This window comes from Camelina sativa, chromosome 20 (genome assembly GCF_030686135.1).
Source record: "Camelina sativa cultivar CO46 ecotype springtype chromosome 20, ASM3068613v1".
Lineage (NCBI taxonomy): Eukaryota > Viridiplantae > Streptophyta > Magnoliopsida > Brassicales > Brassicaceae > Camelina > Camelina sativa.
This window is the reverse complement of record NC_141899.1, coordinates 13,661,381-13,681,170: the sequence shown is the minus strand read 5'-3', so window position 1 is coordinate 13,681,170 and position 19,790 is coordinate 13,661,381. Positions and strand designations below refer to the sequence as shown.

General features: G+C 32.0%; 3 protein-coding genes and 1 pseudogene across 5 annotated transcripts; all 4 read left to right on the top strand.

Annotated features, from left to right (window-relative positions):
• The first annotated feature begins 2,356 nt into the window (after nt 1–2,356).
• On the top strand, nt 2,357–4,542 carry LOC104770779 (putative peroxidase 61). The gene is made up of 4 exons (XM_010495236.2): nt 2,357–2,771; nt 2,870–3,049; nt 3,161–3,320; nt 3,920–4,542. Exons 1-4 carry the CDS (start codon nt 2,526–2,528, stop codon nt 4,354–4,356), a joined length of 1,023 nt encoding a protein of 340 aa, XP_010493538.1. The 5' UTR covers nt 2,357–2,525; the 3' UTR covers nt 4,357–4,542.
• A 655-nt stretch (nt 4,543–5,197) lies between these two features.
• Nucleotides 5,198–9,044, top strand: LOC104770777 (uncharacterized protein At3g49140). 2 transcript variants are annotated; one of them, XM_010495235.3, is made up of 10 exons: nt 5,198–5,362; nt 5,595–5,694; nt 6,292–6,511; nt 6,778–6,880; nt 6,974–7,044; nt 7,241–7,402; nt 7,519–7,959; nt 8,098–8,250; nt 8,363–8,458; nt 8,600–9,044. In XM_010495235.3, the coding sequence occupies exons 1-10, from the start codon at nt 5,320–5,322 to the stop codon at nt 8,702–8,704; spliced, it is 1,494 nt and encodes a 497-aa protein (XP_010493537.1). In that variant the 5' UTR covers nt 5,198–5,319; the 3' UTR covers nt 8,705–9,044. The 2 variants fall into 2 exon arrangements, with proteins under 2 accessions (XP_010493537.1, XP_087361504.1); XM_087505378.1 differs by lacking the exons at nt 5,198–5,362; nt 5,595–5,694 and having other exon boundaries at nt 6,372–6,511; nt 6,764–6,880.
• Nucleotides 9,045–13,259: 4,215 nt separating this feature from the next.
• On the top strand, nt 13,260–14,880 carry LOC104770776 (putative F-box/kelch-repeat protein At5g24040). The gene is made up of 3 exons (XM_010495234.2): nt 13,260–13,714; nt 13,792–14,266; nt 14,371–14,880. Exons 1-3 carry the CDS (start codon nt 13,461–13,463, stop codon nt 14,761–14,763), a joined length of 1,122 nt encoding a protein of 373 aa, XP_010493536.1. The 5' UTR covers nt 13,260–13,460; the 3' UTR covers nt 14,764–14,880.
• Nucleotides 14,881–15,519: 639 nt separating this feature from the next.
• On the top strand, nt 15,520–17,062 carry LOC104770775 (putative F-box/kelch-repeat protein At5g24040; annotated as a pseudogene). Its single transcript, XR_015592570.1, has 3 exons — nt 15,520–15,772; nt 15,972–16,452; nt 16,646–17,062. The product of XR_015592570.1 is annotated as a putative F-box/kelch-repeat protein At5g24040 (transcript).
• Nucleotides 17,063–19,790: the final 2,728 nt, after the last annotated feature.

Below are 19,790 nucleotides of genomic sequence, written 5' to 3'. Positions count from 1 at the left end.
GGATCTTGCTCTAGCAGTATCTATCCCGGTCAAAACGGACTTGGGACGGTCAAATCCTATTTCATTTTTAAATCAACGACTTCGACGAGAACGTTTCTAACGTTGGACGTCTCGAAAGTCGAAAGATAGTACAATAGCTTACTCAAAATCAATTTACTATTGGGCTACTATCTACTTTGAGTTTTATTAATTTACAAACACTAAATAATATGTTGACAAAAAGAAAAACACTAAATAATATAATTTATAAATAAATTAACGAATTTCATAAGTTTATACAGTTATTACTTATTAATTTATAATATTGATAGACTCATATATTTAAATAGATTTTTAAAAATCTAATTATCATATTGAACTGTGTTAAATATTACACTGATCTAACTTGGGAATTTATCAAAAATTAATTGATAGAGGTTTTATTACTATGGGTACATTTTGTTATTCCTTTCTCACACTATGGCCAATTTTTTTTTTTTAATTGTCTATGGCCAAATTTCTTACATAATTTTAAATATGATTGTATATGATATATTCTAGTAATGAGTTACTAACGAGTGAATTTTAAAACATTTTCTTTAATAATTAACCAGCATATTCTTGTAATTTCTCTTCTAATTTTTTATAGACGTGTTTTTTATATAAAGTGGGCGTAATTAACTAGCTAATACCGTAATACGGTAGGCAAAAAAAGGCAGCCAACTAGAACATAACTTGTTGTAAACAAAGTTGAGGAAAAATTGGAAAGGAAGAAAGAACAATTGTTATTGAAAAGAAAGGTTCAAGAGGTGAATTTATTTAGCACACAAGTTTGTAAATGAGGTTTGAATAATTTAACCATGTTGATGAAAGTTGGAATAAATAGACCATATATGTTGATATAGAAAATACAACAAAAAGTAACGTACATAGTAAAATTATCATTTTACACATATTCATTAGAAATAACGTACATAGTAAAATTTAACATTAAACCCAAAAAAAAACGGTTATTTGACGCTTAAGAAAGGACAAGTTTTCAGCAATGTGTTGGCGTATGCTGTTATTCAGTCCTTACTCTTACAGCTAGATTTTGGTATCAGGTTTGTGTTTTCTCGCATGTACACGTATATACAATCATGTAAATAGCTATATATTGAAGTTTACTTATACATCTATCCATAACAAAAGCAAGCGACATGTTTTATTATGAATATTCATCGCCGACCAATTTGGCTGACGAGACGCGATTTGCAAGTTTTGAAACAAAGGATAACCAGTAGCCTAATCGTTACAGTAATTTATGCAAGACTTAATACTTTCGAAATAACTTTTGTTTTATAAAGTTGGTAATCGTTATGACCTATGGAATATGGGGGAAAACGGCCAACTCCCCCATGAACTTAATTGCTTTATCGTATTCCTACACAAAACTTTCATGTGTGCTTAAACCTATATGAACTAATATATAATTTGAAATTACTACATAAACTATATAAATACGGCCGTTAATTAAACCGTTAGTGTAGCTGACTGGAATGCCACGTAGGTGAACTAAATGACTGCGTAGGAATATGATTTTGTAGGTTTTGGCCGTATTTATATAGTTTATGTAGTAAATTCAAATTATATATTAGTTCATGTAGTTTTAAGCACACTTAAAAGTTTTGTGTAGGAATATGATAAAGCAACTAAGTTCATGGGGGAATTGGCCGTTTTCCCTGGAATATGGTCACTATGATATGTATTGTCGATTAAAAGTTAATATAGGTCTTAGAGAAAAAAGTGATTCCATTCGGACTTAGAAACGATTTGAGGTTGAAGAACTTGTCTCCCTTTGAATTGGGATATATCTTATATAGATCATTTTGTAAGTCAAATGGGTAAAGAAATAACCAACTAGGGCATATTTAATCATATATCTACACGTAACTTTATCTCATTTTTCAAATAATTTCTAACTGTAAATGAAGACAAAAAATATTTTAATGGAAATTTCTAAATACATAAATTTGAATAGTGTGGTAACTTTGAAAACCCTCCATATTACTCAGATTAGTATTATTGAAATGATAAGAGAGGTATATGTGATTATAATATTTTACGTGTGAACTCAAAGTTTTTGGTATACCAATTAGCAAGCAACCCACATAATTAGCCGGAGAAAAAAAATAGGACTAATCATAATATTGAACGTGGAAGGACATCGTTTCATGTGAATCCGCGTTTGTCCTACACGCGCTTCCTTGTTCTGTACATCAAACCGAACAAAGTCAGAACGTAAAATAGTTTTGTATATCGACATTACCGCTTCACTCACGTGGACTTGCCACCCTAGTCAAACCTTATATATAACCCACCTGATCGATTACTAATCTATATCTCTTAATTCATTACATTCATTTTTTTTCCTCTTGGCTATTTCTTTTCTCTTAAACACGAGCAAGAAGAATCTAGCTACTTTGATCTTTTAATCAAGAAACGAGAAAAAAGAAAATTAGGGTTTTTTGTGGTGGAAGATTTTTTCGTTTTTTATATTAAAAACGATGCATTTTGTGAAAATTTTCCCACTATTGGCCCTCGTAGTCATAAACTTAGCCGGAACGGCGACAGTAGAGGCTGCGACGGGAATGAACCCTCCGATGAAGCTGGTTTGGCATTATTACAAAGTTACTAACTCTTGTGATGATGCGGAGACTTATATTAGACACCAAGTCGAAAAGTTTTACAAGAGTGATAATAGCATTGCACCCAAGCTACTTCGTCTGCTCTACTCTGATTGTATGGTTAATGTAAGTAAACAACAACAAGAACATCATCAACATTACATTCATTTTCTTATTTTTTACAGCCTATATACGTTATTAATCTACGTAACATGTGTGTGTAGGGATGTGATGCTTCCGTTCTTTTGCAAGGACCAAACTCAGAAAGGACAGCTCCGCAAAATCGAGGGCTTGGAGGTTTTGTAATAATCGATAAAATAAAACAAGTCCTTGAATCACGTTGTCCTGGTGTTGTTTCTTGCGCTGATATACTCAACCTTGCCACTAGAGATGCTGTTCACATGGTACATATATACGCATACGCGCATCTTCTTATTAAAGGAGAAGTACTATTGATTGATTAAATATTGTTGGAATTTTTCTGATTGGTGTTTTTTTTTTGATGATGATTATAGGCTGGAGCACCGTCTTACCCTGTGTTTACCGGGAGAAGGGACGGTGGGAGACTAAATGCAGACGCCGTGGATCTTCCGTCACCGTCCATCTTAGTCGACGAGTCATTGGCATACTTCAAATCTAAAGGTCTTGACGTTTTGGATATGACTACCCTTCTAGGTATTTCATCGTCTTCTTTTTCTCTCTTTCCCTTTAAACACAAGCATCTTCTATCGTTTATTCCAGTTAGGAAAACGTACTCGCAAAGCAATACAAATTCACGTTTGTATTTACATATAGTGTTTACTTTTTCCAAATGATTAGCATAAGCATTTTAATCACAAACGTATATAGACATCAAATGAACTGTTTTGGGTTTGACATTTATCCCATTTGTAATTTGCAAAAAATAATATCTGAAAAATTATTTGACAATTTAAAAATATGACATTTGAAACAATGATTGTATTAACGTTGAAAAAACTAAGATTGTAATTCAATGCTCTAGCTATGTTTGGCAGAGAGGAAATCTTAATTACGGCCACTACTATAAAGATTACAAATATTTTGTACTAATTCTCATTGTAAACAACACTTAACTACTACACAATAAAAATTTACAAGACGGTTTCACATTCTGGAATTTAAGAATATCCTAATAGTAATCTACCTAGTAATGAAGAAATAAAGATATAATATACAACCAAAGTGGATTTAACTAGCTTTAATTTCTCGTAGATGATTTGTAACAACCTCTAATATATTGTGTAATGGAACAGGAGCACACTCAATGGGGAAGACACACTGCAGTCATATAGTGAACAGACTATATAACTTCAAGAGCACAGGGAAACCAGATCCGAGCATGAACACTACATTGGTATCCCAACTTCGATATCTTTGTCCTCCAAGAACACAAAAGGGCCAAACCGATCCACTCGTTTACCTAAACCCAGACTCAGGCTCGAGCAACAGATTCAGCAACTCCTACTACTCTCGTGTTTTGTCTCATAACGCTGTTTTGGGAGTAGACCAAGAGCTGCTCAACAACGATGACTCGAAGGAGATCACGCAAGAGTTCGCTTCAGGTTTCGAAGATTTCAGAAAGTCATTTGCTTTGGCAATGTCGAGGATGGGATCTATCAATGTATTAACCGGAACAGCTGGAGAGATTCGCCGAGACTGCAAAGTTACCAACGCTAACTACGGAGCTTAAACTATATAATTATATCTTATTTAATTTATTATTATGTGTGTGTGTTTGTTATAAAATTATAAATATAAGTTATTCTGATTGGTTGTCCAAAAAAAAAAAAAATATATTCTGATAAATTTATCATCAATAAGGATGGAAGATAAATAAGATAAATTGTTGAATCTTGCAAGAATGTAACAATGTTTTTAATCAAACTGATTTGGAAGAGACATTAACAACATGAAAGCGCATGTTTTTCTTCATTTGATATTAGCAACCTTCAAACTTCTCTTAAGCTAAGCTTTGCATTTTTTTTCTTCTCCAAGTTTACTCTTAAAATAGTACCTCCAATTTATATGAAAGAAATTTATTTCAAAAAGATAGTATTTTTTAAAGGTTTTCTATGCGGAATTTATTAGTATTATTGATGAATTGTAAATCTGAAGAAAAATAATTGAATATCATTGGTTTAGAGTTATTAAAAATTGTAAATCATAAAAAAAAGAATGCAATTATAAATTTATAATCAAATTTTAATATGTGTGAAAAGCCTAAAAGATGTAGATTAATTAGGAACATAATAGTATTTGTTTGGAAATGAATATTGTAACGTGTAAAAAGTCTGTAGATCCTTTAACAAGTAAAAGAAGATAATTGTGTAGGTGAGTTATATAGTTTTGAAAATCCATATAAAATAATATAAAACCAAATGGATTGAAAATATTAAAAATACACCCATATATCAGGTTATTTTCACATTTTGAAGAGAAAAAAACAGTTGTCTTTTTAAAAAGAAAATTGTTTTAAGGCAACAAAACAAATTTGCAAGATATACAAACCAAAAACGCTGCGTTTCAAAGATAACATTTTTTAAACACGTCATCATCACAAATAAGAGATATTTGATAGCAGTCTTCTTCGTAGGCTTCGCTTCGCCTTGGAGGCGCTCTCTCCTCAGCTTTTTCGAGTCTCTCTCTCTCGCTCATGGCCGTACCCGGAGGATTCTTCTCTTCCACGGCGCTTCTCCGTAATCACTCTCTTACTGACATTCACCATTTTTTTTTTTTAATTTCGACTTACAACATCTCTATCTAGGCCTTGTTCGCGTTTGTTATTGCTAATTGATATTCTCATGTACTTTTTTGATTTGGAGCTTTCTTCTTTGCATTCCATTTTTTTTTTTTTACTTTTCAGCATAATTCTTTGATTCTCTCCTCAAAAAATTTCATGAATTGAGTTGAAAAAATACTACTTGGCAGGGCATTGTCCTGTATCGAAAACAGAGGAGGGAGGAGGAAGCTGCTTCCATGTCGCGCCTCGCCGAGTTTTTCATCCTCACCGCCTCAACACTAATTCTGGGTACTCTCTATTGCCCTTTCTTCTCCATAACCCATTAATTCTGTTAAGTAAAGTTGAGATTTTTTTTTTTTGCTTTTTAAAGTAATTTCGTTGGATTAAGTTTTGTTGCTTTTGTGTGAGTTTGATATTACTAGAAAGATGTTAGACTCTAGCTTTTTTTTTGGAAAGCTTTATTTGTGTAACTCCTGCATGATAGTTCAGTTTTGGTTATATGTTTCTAGACTCTATAGTCAATGTTTTTCATGAACCTTGAGACTTGTATTCACCATTTATTGTTCTCATACGGGAGCTCCTGAACTATATAAAAGCCGTCTACTTGGTCCAAAGTTGTTCTCTTTCTTAGTTTGTTAGTTTATTAGAAACTATAAGTTGAGATCATATTTTTTATCTGTCACTTGAGCTAGGGAATATAACTAAATGTGTTTCCGTAGTACCTTCATCTGTAGTAAAGGCTATAAAGAACCAACTATGAGTTTCATCTATCAGGGTAATCTTGTAAGATGTCAATATTTTTGTGGGAGAGACATTGCACTTTTATTTTTCATTTTTATATGAATCTTCACTTATACATACCAAATTTTTAATGCATAATACCAGGAGTGGATTTCTCAACTGTAACCGTGACTATTTTACAAGAACATATTTGCGGAAGAATAGGACTCAAGCCATAGCAGAGTATTTGGGTTCAACTTCAGATCCTAAGAAGCCAACTGGGAAGTCAAGTTATCATCCTTCAGAAGATATCAGAGCATATGTGCCAGAGAATCCTGCAGATTCTAGGCTTTCCCCTCCTGTAACTGCTAGAACCATCATTGAGGTATTATTATATGGCATCTTTCGCTCAACATTCCATTTGATTAGTTTTCACTTTTCAGGTAAAACAATCCTAGGACTGATGTCTTAACCTAAGTTACAGTTTTATGTTTGTGTGAAGAGTTCTGGTTGTTACCTTATTGTGGTTTCTTCAGTATTCATCTATCAGAACTTTAGAATGCAACCACCATTACCAGTGTGACTTTGCTTGTTTGATTTTTTAAACCTGGTTTTACGGATCTGACATTTCCCGTAGTGTGTCTTGTTTAGGTGAACAAAAAAGGAACCTTGATGCTTTCAGGATTACTTGGTATAGGAGTTCATGAGAATATTCTCTGGCCTGATATACCTTATGTAACAGATCAGCATGGAAGTAAGAAAAAAATAGTCTTGGTCTTTACTTTATATTTATTCGATTGGCTTATAACTGTCAACCATTGAATTGAATCACCCTTATTCTCTGCAGATATATACTTTCAAGTAAAAGAAAATGAGGACATAATGCAGTCTGTTGTTTCTTCTGATAACAATTATGTGGTATGTTGTGTCTTCCAAGCATATTATGCATATCCCGTTATAGTCATCTAGGTTTGTGCCGCTGTTTTATATTCCTTTTATGCATGTCAATGTGTTTTACTGTATTTAAATTTTTAAATGACTCTGCTGAACGGTGTAGTCTTTGCAGCTTGCACTATTGTTTTCTCTCTTTTAATAGTTTACTTATGCGATGCAGCAAGTAATAGTAGGTTTTGATACGATGGAAATGATCAAGGATATGGAGCTGAGCAGTCCATCTGGTATTGGTTTCGGGATTGAAGAAATCGATGATGGTGAAAGTGAAGTAGAGTATGAAACCAAGGGGGATGAGGATAAAAGAGAAGACAAAGATGATGAGGTTTGAAAATTTTATTTCAACCTTTCGTGCTCAATTATTGAAGAACTTCATATGGAAAAAAAATATGTGGGATGCGTAGCATACTTCAGTAGTCATAGTGTGATCTTTTACTTCAGGAATGGGTTGCTGTTTTAGAAGATGGAGATGAAGACGATGATTATGTTTCGGATTCTGATGAATCACTTGGAGACTGGGCAAACTTGGAAACAATGCGGTATTGTCACCCTACGTATTTTGCCAGGAGGATGGCCGAGGTTGCTTCAAATGATCCTGAAAATTGGATGGAGCAGCCGTCAGCTGGCCTTGCTATCCAGGGACTATTGAGTCGTGTTGTTGTGGAGGATTACTCGGATATCCAGAAACATATCTCTGATTGCAAGGCTACATGTACTGACAAAAACAAGGATGTAGAAAACTCAGGAGAGAAATTTGAAGGCATTAGTAGGCCAAGTGGAGATGAGTCTGAGATATTGCAGGTTGAAAATTCGAAAAATGCCATATCGTATTACAAGCTGGAGATAATAAGAATCCAGCTCATTACGGCACAGGGGCATCAGGTTTACACTAAAGCTCTTCTCCCTCTTTCCCCTTGTGTTATTTTGGTAATTATGAGATCAAAGTCAAACAAAAGTAAACACCAAAGTTAGTCCATGTTTTCATGCTTGGTTGTTTTCTTTTTTTTTGCTTTTGAACAGACTGAAGTAAAAGTGGGAGACGTCAGGAAAGCACAACCTGATGCTATTGCTCGTGCATCAGATGGTATCGTCTCTCAGTTAGAAGAAAATGGTGATAAACTAACTGACGCCCTCAGATCTCTGTGTTGGAGGCATAAAGGGCTTCAAGCAGAGGTAAGAAAACAAGAACTTTAAATTTTATACTGGAATTTGAAACAGAAGCTGTGTAGCTTGCACGACTAAATTGCTACGATCATGAGTAAATCCTTGTGATATCACAATGCAGGAAGTGAAGCTCATTGGGATAGATTCACTTGGTTTCGACCTCAGGATTTGCTCAGGAATGCAAATTGAGACATTACGGTTTGCATTCTCGATAAGGGTATGTCGAATTTTTCCTTATCTTTTTAGACTGTTTAGTGGTCAATGTTACATATGATTATCACAACAAACCTGTTTAACTGACATAACAATAGCAGTTAGATCAATGTGGCCTGAGAAGTGAGAAATCTCTCTATTGCAGGCAACATCAGTACACAACGCTGAGGGACAGTTGAGAGATTTATTATTCGCATCGACACCTTCCAAACCGCAGAAACCAAAACAAACGAGTGAAAAGGAATCTTGATGATGTACCTACAAGAAACATATTCAACTGCAAGTTTCTGTGTATTAATGGGAAGTGTCCCCTCACTAGTCAGACATGAACTAACAACTCATGTAACGGCTTATTCTTGATGCTGTATCGTTGGGTTATGTTTATGCTTTGGGGGGGTTTCTCGTAATCAAAATATATGGAAAAAAAAGTAAAAAATTAGAATACATACCTCAATCTTAATAGGTAATTTGAACTCTATACTAAATCTTTTAAGTCTTTGAAATGTACCCTTATGGGCTGAACTAAATGACTATTTTGTCCTTAGTTACAAATTAAATTAAACTAAATACAATATAATTAAATTAATTTATTTGAAAATTTTATTTTTAAAAATAATATGTAAACTAGATATTCGGAATTTTCTGTATTGTTTTTTAAAAATTATGAATTAATTTATTATATATAATATTAATCAATAACTAAAAAATTAAATTAAGATAAAATAAATAACATATACCCTTAATTAATAATTAATTAAACATTAAAAATTAAACATAAAATAATTAAACTCATCATTGTTAGAAAATTATTTTTAAAAATAACTGTTTATATTTTAGATATTGAAATTTTTTTGATAATGATGAATGTAGTTTATTATGGAAAATATTAATCAATAAAAAAAATTAAAAAAGTTTTTTTTGATAATGATCATGAAGTAGTTTATTATGGAAAATAAATTAAAATTTTTAAAATTAAAATTACGGAAAATATTTTAGATATTAAAATTTTTTTTTGATAATGACGATGAAGTAGTTTAAAAAATAAATTAAATTTTTTTTGATAATGATGAAATAGTTTATTATGGAAAAAATTAATCAATAAAGAAAATTAAAAAAAGAAAATTAAAGAAAATTAATCAATAGATAATATTATTTTTCATTTAATAAAAAAGTTTTGAAAAATAATTATATATTTTAATTTATTTTGAAAATTGTTAACTTTAATAAAATAATAATAAATTGTGAGATTTTAGAAAATAAATCAACAGTTCAAAAAAATCGACTATGTAACAAATCAATTAATAAAAAAATAAATCGACTTTTTAATATAAGTCAACAAAGAAAAAAACATAAATCAGCAGGAATAAAATATAAGTCGACAGTTAAAAAAGTCAATCATATTAATAAGTCAACTTAAAATAAAATAAGTCTACTAAGACCAAACAAATCAACGGGAAAAAATATAAATCAACAAACAAAACAAATAAGTCAACATCATCAAAAGTCAACTTTGTAAAAAAACAATCAAACAAAAAAAAAAGTCGACAATTTTATAATAAATCGATGGAAAAATAAATAAGTCGACAAAAATTAAACTTAAGTCAACCATTCAAAATATCTTCCTTATTAATAAATCAATGTAGAATATAATAAGTCAACAATAAATAAACAAATCAACAGAAAACAAATATAAATCGATGAACAAAAAAATAAGTCAACAGTTAAAAAAATCGACTATGTTATAAATCCACTAGCCATAACATAAGTCAACTGTTCTAATATAAGTCGATGACACAGATAATTAAGTCAACAGAAGTAAAAAAACAAAACGATTGTTCAAAAAATCGACATTATAAAGAAATCAACCTTGATTAAAATAAGTCTAAAACATTTATATATATATATTATAAATTGTATAATCTTGAATTATTTATTTTTAAAGAAAATTAAATCTAAATAATATCAACAAAATATTTAAATTCTTTTTCTTTAACCAAAATTTTAAGATAAAAAATTTATTCATGTAATCATTATTTAAAATACAATAAATAATTTTCGTTATAATTTTAAATTATTAAATAATTAATTCCGAATTTAACAATTTTAAAAAGTAATTTATTTTTAAAGTTGATTTATTTTTAAATATAAGTTAAGTTTTTATTGTTTTTATTTAATTGTTAAAATTATTTAGTAATAAAGGTATTTCTGTCCATTTTCATTCCAAAATGTGTAGTTTTCAAATAACTATAAGATTAAGTGTAATTTTCAAATTTCTTTTCAAATATAGTATAGTTTTCAAATTGTCATATAGCACACGTCATCACTATTAAGAGATAAATTTATTGCCTTTTAGCTTTTCTATTGTGTGAGTTTTGTATAACCAAAATGTTAGACTTTATGTTTTCCAAATATTTGTTTGCATGAGCGTACATCATTTTGGTAGTAGTATGATTTCATGAATGTTGAGATTTAGCAAGAAACTGAAAAAAGGTATTGTATTTTTTTTTTTTGAATTGAATGTAACATAATTCAAACAAAAAAAACTGTTTTACAATGACTGTTTCCAGTTTCTGAGTTTTCTAATCAAGGCCGAACAAGTGAAAAACAAGAGTTACAGCATTGTATTTTAAATTACTGAACAATGTTTAGATGATCAGTTCATTAATTTAATTTGTGTATTCAATTTAACTTAGTATAGAGAAATCCCTCAAATGCAAGTGCCTACGTTTATTTTTAACTAGAATTTGTACCCGCGCACGCGCGGGATTTTAATTTTAAATATTTCTTATCAATAGAAATTGTTAAGCTCAAATATAATCTTTCCAACTTTTGAGTATAAATTTATATAAATACTAAACTTACTTTACTCAGTGATATACAACATATATATTTTTGACAATTTGTTAGAAACACCCTTTTTGGCATATCCATTTTCAAAAATGTCCATTATTTTATACATTTTCATTTTTGCCCTTTTTTACACAATTACACCATGTTAAATTAATTTTTAGAATTTTTTTTTAGGTTTGGGTTCCCAATTTACATTTAGGGTATAGTTTTTAAGGGATAGGGTTTAGTATTTGGGGTTTAGGATTTATAATTTTGTCATTTTATATATTGAAAAGGGGTATTTTTGAAAATAGACATCATGAAATGGTATTTTTGAAAAGTGACATAGAAAAAGGGGTATTTTTAAAAATCCCCCTATATTTTTGAAGATAATATTTATTTGTTATATTTATTTGCGATTTTACGTGGGATTTTAGTTAAAATTTATATCAGTAAGAATCATTAAATATGAATATAATTTGAAGATTAAAAGATAAATATATATAAGTGCCGTACTTATTTTACTAATCTATATATAACATATATTGTCTACTGTCGCAATAATATTGTCGACAATCTTGTGACCTTTTATCTTTAAAAGAATTCATTCCATATTCATATCTCATGAAAACATAATTTTAAAAGTTCTAACGTCAATGTCGATCATTGACCTAATTATAGAGACAATTTCAACATATCGATATCCTACATTAAATGCGAATATACAAAGTTTCAGGAACAATTTTAGTGTTATGTCGCTACAATGAGGTTGTCCAAATGCATCATCTGCCATAATAGAATTTCCGACTAAGTCAAGAATGCTTAAATGATGAAATGTTTAAACCCCATAATGAATATCTATTCACTAATCCAAGTTACATATTTTTCTACAATCTCATATGTTATTTGCAGATGTTAATTTTGTGATGCAACCCCAGCTTCGTCTTCTAAAAAAAACATAATGTACTTTAAATATGTTGTTTTTGCCAATGTTTTGGGTTAAAAGCATTTGATAATATATATATATATATATATGTTATATTTGTTATATATGTTTTGTATCATGTTATAAAATTGTAGCTCCAGTTGATAATATATGTTATGAGATATGCTACACAAATCACATGCCACTTTTTGTAACGCCTTACATATCATTTTTTCTATATTTCCTGACCATTGATTTTGTTTTTTTAGATAGATTATCTTTTCAAAATTCTTTTTCATATGTTTTCCAAAAAAAAGTGTGCCTCTTACAATGTCTTTGTTTTAGATCAAAACTTTTAATTTAAGTTAAGTTAAGTAATTAATATTTTCTATCTTATAAGTAAAATTTAATAATAAATCTTTATGGTATATGTTTCTTAGAAACTAATGTTTCACTTCAATTTTATTTACATGTTTAGATTTTTTTTTTGTCAACCATTGGGCCACAACTGGCCGGCCCATTAGCCAAATTCCTACATTCATAAGAACCGGGACTCGATCTCGGGTGTGATGGTGTCTTCTGCAAATGGACTTACCTCCTGCACATGTTTAGATTTCTATAAATACAATTACATAACTTGTTTTTTTACTCCACCATGCATTAAATTCTTACTTACATTCTAAAACTCATTAACCCATTCTAAATTTTGGAATATAATCATTTTTGGTTATAATTTTAATAATAACATTATTACTAAAACAAATTTATAGTATTATTTTTAATATTTTAAAATTTTCATTTATTTTACTTAATTCATTTTTAGATAATTATTAATTTTATTATTTACTAAAATATTATATTATTATTTAAACTATTTTAAATTTAATTAATTTTAGTTAATTCATTTTTTCTTTATTTTTTACTATTATTAATTATAAATAGTAAATATGAAATGAATGAATATTAAAAATAATATTTTTTATGCAGGAGAAGTGAGCAAAGTTAACTTTATATGTATAGATATAGAGACATCAAAATAATCAAATATCATGAACATGATCACTCTTTCATCAGGGAATAACCATCTGGGAGATGCATCGTAATATATAAGTGCCTCCAAGTAAGAAAGTCAACGCATTTCCTCAACCAAGAGAACAACAGAAAAAGTCAACACGTTTTAGTTTTAGGCTTTTAGCTCCAACATTATTCTCAGCAGACCACGTCTATAATCATTCATAGAAAAAAGATTAAAATGGGAAAATGGTCGGAGTTGCCACAGGAGATTCTCCACTTGATCTCCGTGAAAATCGACAATCCCTTTGACCTGATCCACTTTCGATCAGTTTGTTCCTTTTGGCGATCCTCTAGTCTCCTCAAATTCAGACACATGACATCACTTAGATGTCCTCTTCCCCTTGATTCTGGCGGTTGTGGTGATGATTGTTATATCTTGAGCAGCCGTGTTTACCTTCTTAAGTCTCCTTATCTTGACTGTCCTCGATATTGGTAAGAAAATATAGTCTTTTTGAATTTATTCTTGAATCTTGATGATAGATATAGATGAGAGAATTTGATCATGCCAGGTTGTTTAAGCTACAAGAAAAAGAGAATGGAGAAGTAGTTCTACATAGTTTGTTCTTACGAAGAAACTCCTCTGCGTATAGATGCTTGTATCCAAGTCTTTCACTTGATTTGCTTAATTGTCAAATCGTTGAGCTAGCGCAAGAACATGTGGCTTGTTACAGCGAATGGTTTGAACTATTCGAATGCGTTTCAAAATGTGAAGAACGTATAGGCTTTATGGGATTAAGCAGAGAGAACAAGGGATTTACGATTCTAGGGAAACTCTCATTCAATGGTCTCGCCATGTATAGGTCAGTCGATAAGCGTTGGACCGAGCTTGAGATAACACCCGAATCATTTTTTGAAGGGATAGTTCCGTTTAAAGGTAACTTTTACGCTATAGATCGCACTGGAAGAACAATAGTGGTAGAGCCAACTCTAGAAGTGAATACATTTCAGCGGTCCAGACCTTGTGATAAGACAAGGAAACGTTGGGTAAGGACACTAACATTTTTAATCCACACGCTCTAATGTCACCATTTAACACTTTTACATAAATTGGTTTCATGTTCATTCGGTATATATATGTCTCCAAACAGCTTGTAATGTCAGGGGACAAACTCATACTCGTAGAGATGTGTACAAAGAGCAAATATGATTTTCACATACCAAACATCCGTGAGAAAAAGATATGGTTCGAAATATCAGAGTTAAACGAGGAGGGAAACGATTGGGATCAAGTGGAAGATATGGATGGTCGCATCTTGTTCTTAGAGCACTATTGCACCTTCTCATGCTTGGCTACTGAGATTCCGGGCTTTAGAGCTAACTCTATAATCTTCATGGACTTGTGGGGAGGATCTAACTCGTATGAATATGAAAGCATTCTCGTGTTTGAATTCAATGAGCAAGGCGTAAGATCTTTAAGAGATATACCAGAGTATATTGAGCTGTTTCCATCTCCCCCTGGTTGGGTAATCTCCAACGAATGATCTTATCTTGATCAGTTTATTCTATGTAACTAAAATTTTTTGGTTGTGCTGTAAACAAAGGGTTACCTTGTAATTGCACTTCGATCTATTATTAGTAAAAATTTCCCATTGTATTTATATTATCTGGTCTTCGACCGTTGGTTGAGTTTGAGTCTAATGATGTAGTAGATAACAAAAACAAAATTAGTCAAAATGGTGAAAGTTGAAAAACAATTACGTAAGTAGTTAAGTATAATATATTTGATTTAATCTAATTATTATGATGATACTGAACTACCCACAACGTATTCGACTCCTTCGAGAATTAATACATAAACTTTCATGAGTTTTTAGAAAAGTTTGACATTACCTTATTCAAATTAACACGCTATCACAAAATGTTAAATTAGACTAACAATTAATTTAATCAAGTGAACGCAAAGTTGGAGAGTTATTCGTCTGATAAAATAAATGAGATTTTTTTTTTGGGTGAAAACGGATTAGTTTATAATTTAAAATTGTTTTGTTCTGTTTATGAGGGCAGTGGACACCTAGAGACACAGATGGAGAGATGAATCCCATGGGAACAAGAAGAATAAGTCCAACTTGTTAATAAGTTTACCCTAGATACAGCTTGGACTGCACGGCAAGCAAGAAAGTCAACAGATCCTCATCAACACAAGAAAACAATTAAGAAAATTAGAGTATAAAGATACATCTTCATCTGCTCAGATCTAACTGAATTGCTATTTCCAAGTCAATATATTAGAAGTTGAAATGGGAAACTGGTCGGAGTTGCCACCGAGATCATTCACATAATCTTTGTAAGAGTTGACAACCCGTTCGATCTGATCCATTTCCGATCGGTATGTTCATGGTGGCGTTCCTCTAGTCTTCCCACATTCCGACCGATTCCATCACTTAGATGTCCTCTTCCCCCAGATGTCGGCGGCTGCGGAGATGACTGCCATATCTTGAGGAGTCGTGTTTATCTAATCAAGTCTCTTTCTCACGTGCCTCACCGGTTTTGGTAATTACATCCCTCTATAAACAGTTTTGATCCAAAACCATAAATTGGTTGTTCTTTTTAATTGTTGAAATGATTCTTGAAAATGAGTGTGTTAAAAATTCCACATCATTCACAATTGCAACCTAATATTGTATTAATTAGTTATATGAAAGTTCAAGTTGCAAAATTTAATGAAAATAAATTGCAATGTTCCTCGCAGGTTGTTTAAGCTGCAAGAAGAAGGGAATGGAGAACTTGCTTTGCAAAGCTTGTTCAGTAGACAAACCTCCTCTGAGTGGGGATGTTCATATCCAAGTCTGTCACTTGACTTGCTCAACTCTCAAGTCATTGAGCTAGCTCAAGAACATGTCGCTCGTTACACCTATTGGTGCGACCTATTCGATGATGGTTTTCCGGCTATATATGAAGAACGTGTCGGCTTTGTGCAGTTAGATTCAGAGAACAAGGAGTTTATGATTTTGGGAAGGCTCTCATTTCAAGGCCTTGCTATGTATAGGTCGTTTGAGGAGCGTTGGACCAAGATCAAGACAACACCAGATATATATCCAGAAGCGTTAGTGTCGTTTAAGGGACATTTTTATTCGATAGAACCAACCGGAGTAATGAAAGTGGTAAAGCCATCTCTAGAAGTCAATTCGTTTCAGAGGTCGAGACCTTGCGATAAGACAAGGAGACGTTGGGTAAAGGCGAAACACAACTTTTTAAATATATTTTAATTTTCCATCTAGTTACAACTTTCTTTATTAATAAGCCAAAACTCGAAATACTATCATTTTTTTCTTTTTTTGTTTTGGATCAAATAATATCATTTTTTTTCTTTTTGGTTCACATAATCACCTTTTAAAAACTCTTCTTATTGTTTTCTATATCCAGCTTGTCAAGTCCGGTAACAAACTTCTACTAGTAGAGATCTGCACCGAGACCCGAAAAGAGTATTACACACCAAGACTCCAAAACGAAAAGGGATGGTTCGAGATCTCGGAGTTAGACGAAGAGCGAAACGATTGGATTCAAGTGGAAGATGTGGGTGGTTGCATCTTGTTCTTGGACTACTTTTGCTCCTTCTCTTGTCTGCCTACTCAGATTCCGGGTTTCAGACCCAACTCGATCATCTTCGTAAATGTTTTTGGAGGTTATGGACATAAACATTTTCAGGTGTATGAATTTGGTAAACAAGGGTTTAGATCTCTTGGAGATATCTCCGACTATGTTCAGCTTTTCCCATCTCCCCCATGGATAATTTCCAACGGATGATTGATCATTATAATAAAAACGAACACGTTTGCGTCATCGTCACATTTCAACCCCAAAAACTTTCATATCTTATAAAGCATACGTAAGACAGTTAAAGTTATACGAAATCATTTAAACAACTTGAATTATGCATGTATGGATGCATGCAAGCAATTTATGTGATACATATCGAATTATCGATCGATAACATTAGTATATTACCCATTCTTTCGGAATTTATGTAGCAGACAAATTTATTACATGTGGTAGGGGTTTTATATGGACCAGCTACTAGAAGATGCCAGCTTTTATTTACGATAAGAACTCCAAAGTTTAAATTGACAATCAAAGAAACATCTATCAAATCATATTGCTGCTCCAAAATTACTAAAATTTTATTCACTTTTTCACTAAATTTTGTCCCTTTCACAAGTTGGTAGGAAAAGAAAATAAGTTTTTCTGTCTCCCTTTAAATTCATTTTTCTAGTTTTGTCTGCTTGCATCATCCATCCATCCAAAAAATATTTTACATAAAAATGCGACATCCAAAAATAAATAAATGAAATAAAATGATACAGCTAAATAATCGAGAAAAAGGATTCAGCGTGTAAAGTGACCTTAGTGCAGTGGCAGGAGGTAAATCCATTTGTAGAAGGCACCATCACACCAGGAATCGAGTCCCGCTCTCTACGAATGTAAGGATTTGGCTAATGGACCGGCCAGTTATGGCCCAATGGTTAAAAAAAAAAAATGATTCAGCGTAAAATAGATTAAAAAATCACCGGAAACTAAAAAAATCAGTTGATGGTAGTTCGATTGAAGATGATACAAATACAAGTTGAGAAAAATCCTAGGTTTCTTGTTTAGTTGTATTACTCTGGCATAAGCAAAAACAAAAAAAAGCGATCTTGTCTGTATTATAAGATTACTTAGTCTAAGATAAACTCGAAATTATAATATGGTTCAAGTCCTCTTCATCTAACTCAATGATGTAATGATTATATTTAGTTATTTAAGCTATTAAGTTGTCCTATTATCGAGGATATTTCTTTTAGAATTATCGTAAATGTTTCTCCTCAAACACGTAAATAATTGATAATTCTAGAATATATAATCAATGTTTTCATTAAGTTTCGATAAGTTTCACAATTCACATCAACCAATTAGACCAACCTATAGATGATAAATTACTTTAATAGGAAATACTTAAATTATACAAAACGTTTGCTCGTTAAGTTCTTGGGCATTTATCAATCTGCTGTATAGTCAAACCTTAGTTTTGTCCGCTCTAAAGACAAAACTCATGTACAGCGCATATAGATAGGAACCAAAATTATTATATTTTATGATTAACTAAAATATAGAACTAGACATTTATAAAAACAATTCGGTGACAGCTAAAATTCCTAATTCAAACAATCAACCAAAAATACGTACCTAACGACAGTACGACGTCGACACAATCTATGCGGAGGGTTTTGTAAGCCAACTTGGTTTCTTCATCTTTCCAACTTCATTGTACAATTTTCAAAAAAAAAAAAAAAAAAAAAATGTCGGGTTAGTCGTATTATATATATGTTGTACTGAAAAACAATTTTGTATTCTCCCACCCATAATTTGGCTATACACACCTAAATATGAATATAAGTTTAGCCAACCAAAATAATTAAAAAATATTAAAATTTAACCAAAAATAATTTTTCTTGAAAGATAATAAGTTAGTAGGAAGAATGAATTAATGTACAATTATTGGATAAGAGTTACATTTGAGTTAAATGGAGTTACATGTCTTTAATTATAAATAAATATTTTAATTTTTTATAATCTAAAATAAAAGGAATACCAAGTGGCTGAATCAAAATTCACATGATTTGGTTGTTTGTTGATATAAACTCAACACTTACTGAAACAACCGACCATTTTTTTTTTTAATAAATAAATAATAAATAATAATATAATAAATAACTACAACTAGTGGTCCCATACCCACTAGCCACCTAACCACATTCACAATCCAACAGCGGAACAACATACCAATAAATATCCAACAAAACAATATCCAATAACCAAATAAGTAATATCCAGCATTAATCCCAAACAGCATAAATCAAACAACCAGCAATCCTAACAATGCTCTAAGACTCAATTCTAGCAACCTAACAATGCCAGATAACCATACAATCAAGTCCCTAGAACATCCTCCTCTTCATTGCCTTTGATTCCACGATCACACTTTGCCTTTACCTGCACCACAAACACAAATTGAGATGCATGAGTATTTGATAAACACTCAGTGAGGCAATCCTCCCATCTACTGGGCTATACACACAAGCAATAAGATCTCTACATGCCACAAACAACAATCAATAAAACAAACCAGGCAATATACATAGCATGCAACATCCATCGTAACTGAACAAGGGGTGTCGACCGACACCAGATGGTGTCGATCGACACTGACTATCTGGTGTCGACCGACACCAAACTGGTGTCGACCGACACCCTGCCCGACACTCCCGAAAACCCTTGTTTGTGTCGACCGACACCTCCACATGGCATCGATCGACACTCGCCAAAGTCCCGAGCCGTCCTCGCGTTGGTGTCGACCGACACCCCAACTGGTGTCGACCAACACCGATGCCGAGCAGCGATTTCCCTCGATCAGAAACTCCGAATCTCGCCTCCAATCTTCTCCAATCCGCTCCTTGCACTCCCAGAAGCCAAACCCAGCCCAGACAGCAACGAAATATCATAGAGAACTCAAAGAAACAACCACATAAGCTCC

What these genes read in the sequence shown, in the direction of transcription:
- LOC104770777 (XM_010495235.3), top strand. Translation starts at nt 5,320, where the DNA reads ATGGCCGTACCCGGAGGATTCTTCTCTTCCACGGCGCTTCTCC. An exon ending in GAGAAGACAAAGATGATGAG is followed by an intron (nt 7,403 to 7,518) that starts GTTTGAAAATTT and finishes CTTTTACTTCAG; the next exon opens with GAATGGGTTGCTGTTTTAGA. An exon ending in GGTTTGCATTCTCGATAAGG is followed by an intron (nt 8,459 to 8,599) that starts GTATGTCGAATT and finishes TCTCTATTGCAG; the next exon opens with GCAACATCAGTACACAACGC.
- LOC104770779 (XM_010495236.2), top strand. Translation starts at nt 2,526, where the DNA reads ATGCATTTTGTGAAAATTTTCCCACTATTGGCCCTCGTAGTCATAAAC. An exon ending in ACTCTGATTGTATGGTTAAT is followed by an intron (nt 2,772 to 2,869) that starts GTAAGTAAACAA and finishes ATGTGTGTGTAG; the next exon opens with GGATGTGATGCTTCCGTTCT. An exon ending in GGATATGACTACCCTTCTAG is followed by an intron (nt 3,321 to 3,919) that starts GTATTTCATCGT and finishes GTAATGGAACAG; the next exon opens with GAGCACACTCAATGGGGAAG.
- LOC104770776 (XM_010495234.2), top strand. Translation starts at nt 13,461, where the DNA reads ATGGGAAAATGGTCGGAGTTGCCACAGGAGATTCTCCACTTGATCTCC. An exon ending in CTTGACTGTCCTCGATATTG is followed by an intron (nt 13,715 to 13,791) that starts GTAAGAAAATAT and finishes TGATCATGCCAG; the next exon opens with GTTGTTTAAGCTACAAGAAA. An exon ending in ATAAGACAAGGAAACGTTGG is followed by an intron (nt 14,267 to 14,370) that starts GTAAGGACACTA and finishes GTCTCCAAACAG; the next exon opens with CTTGTAATGTCAGGGGACAA.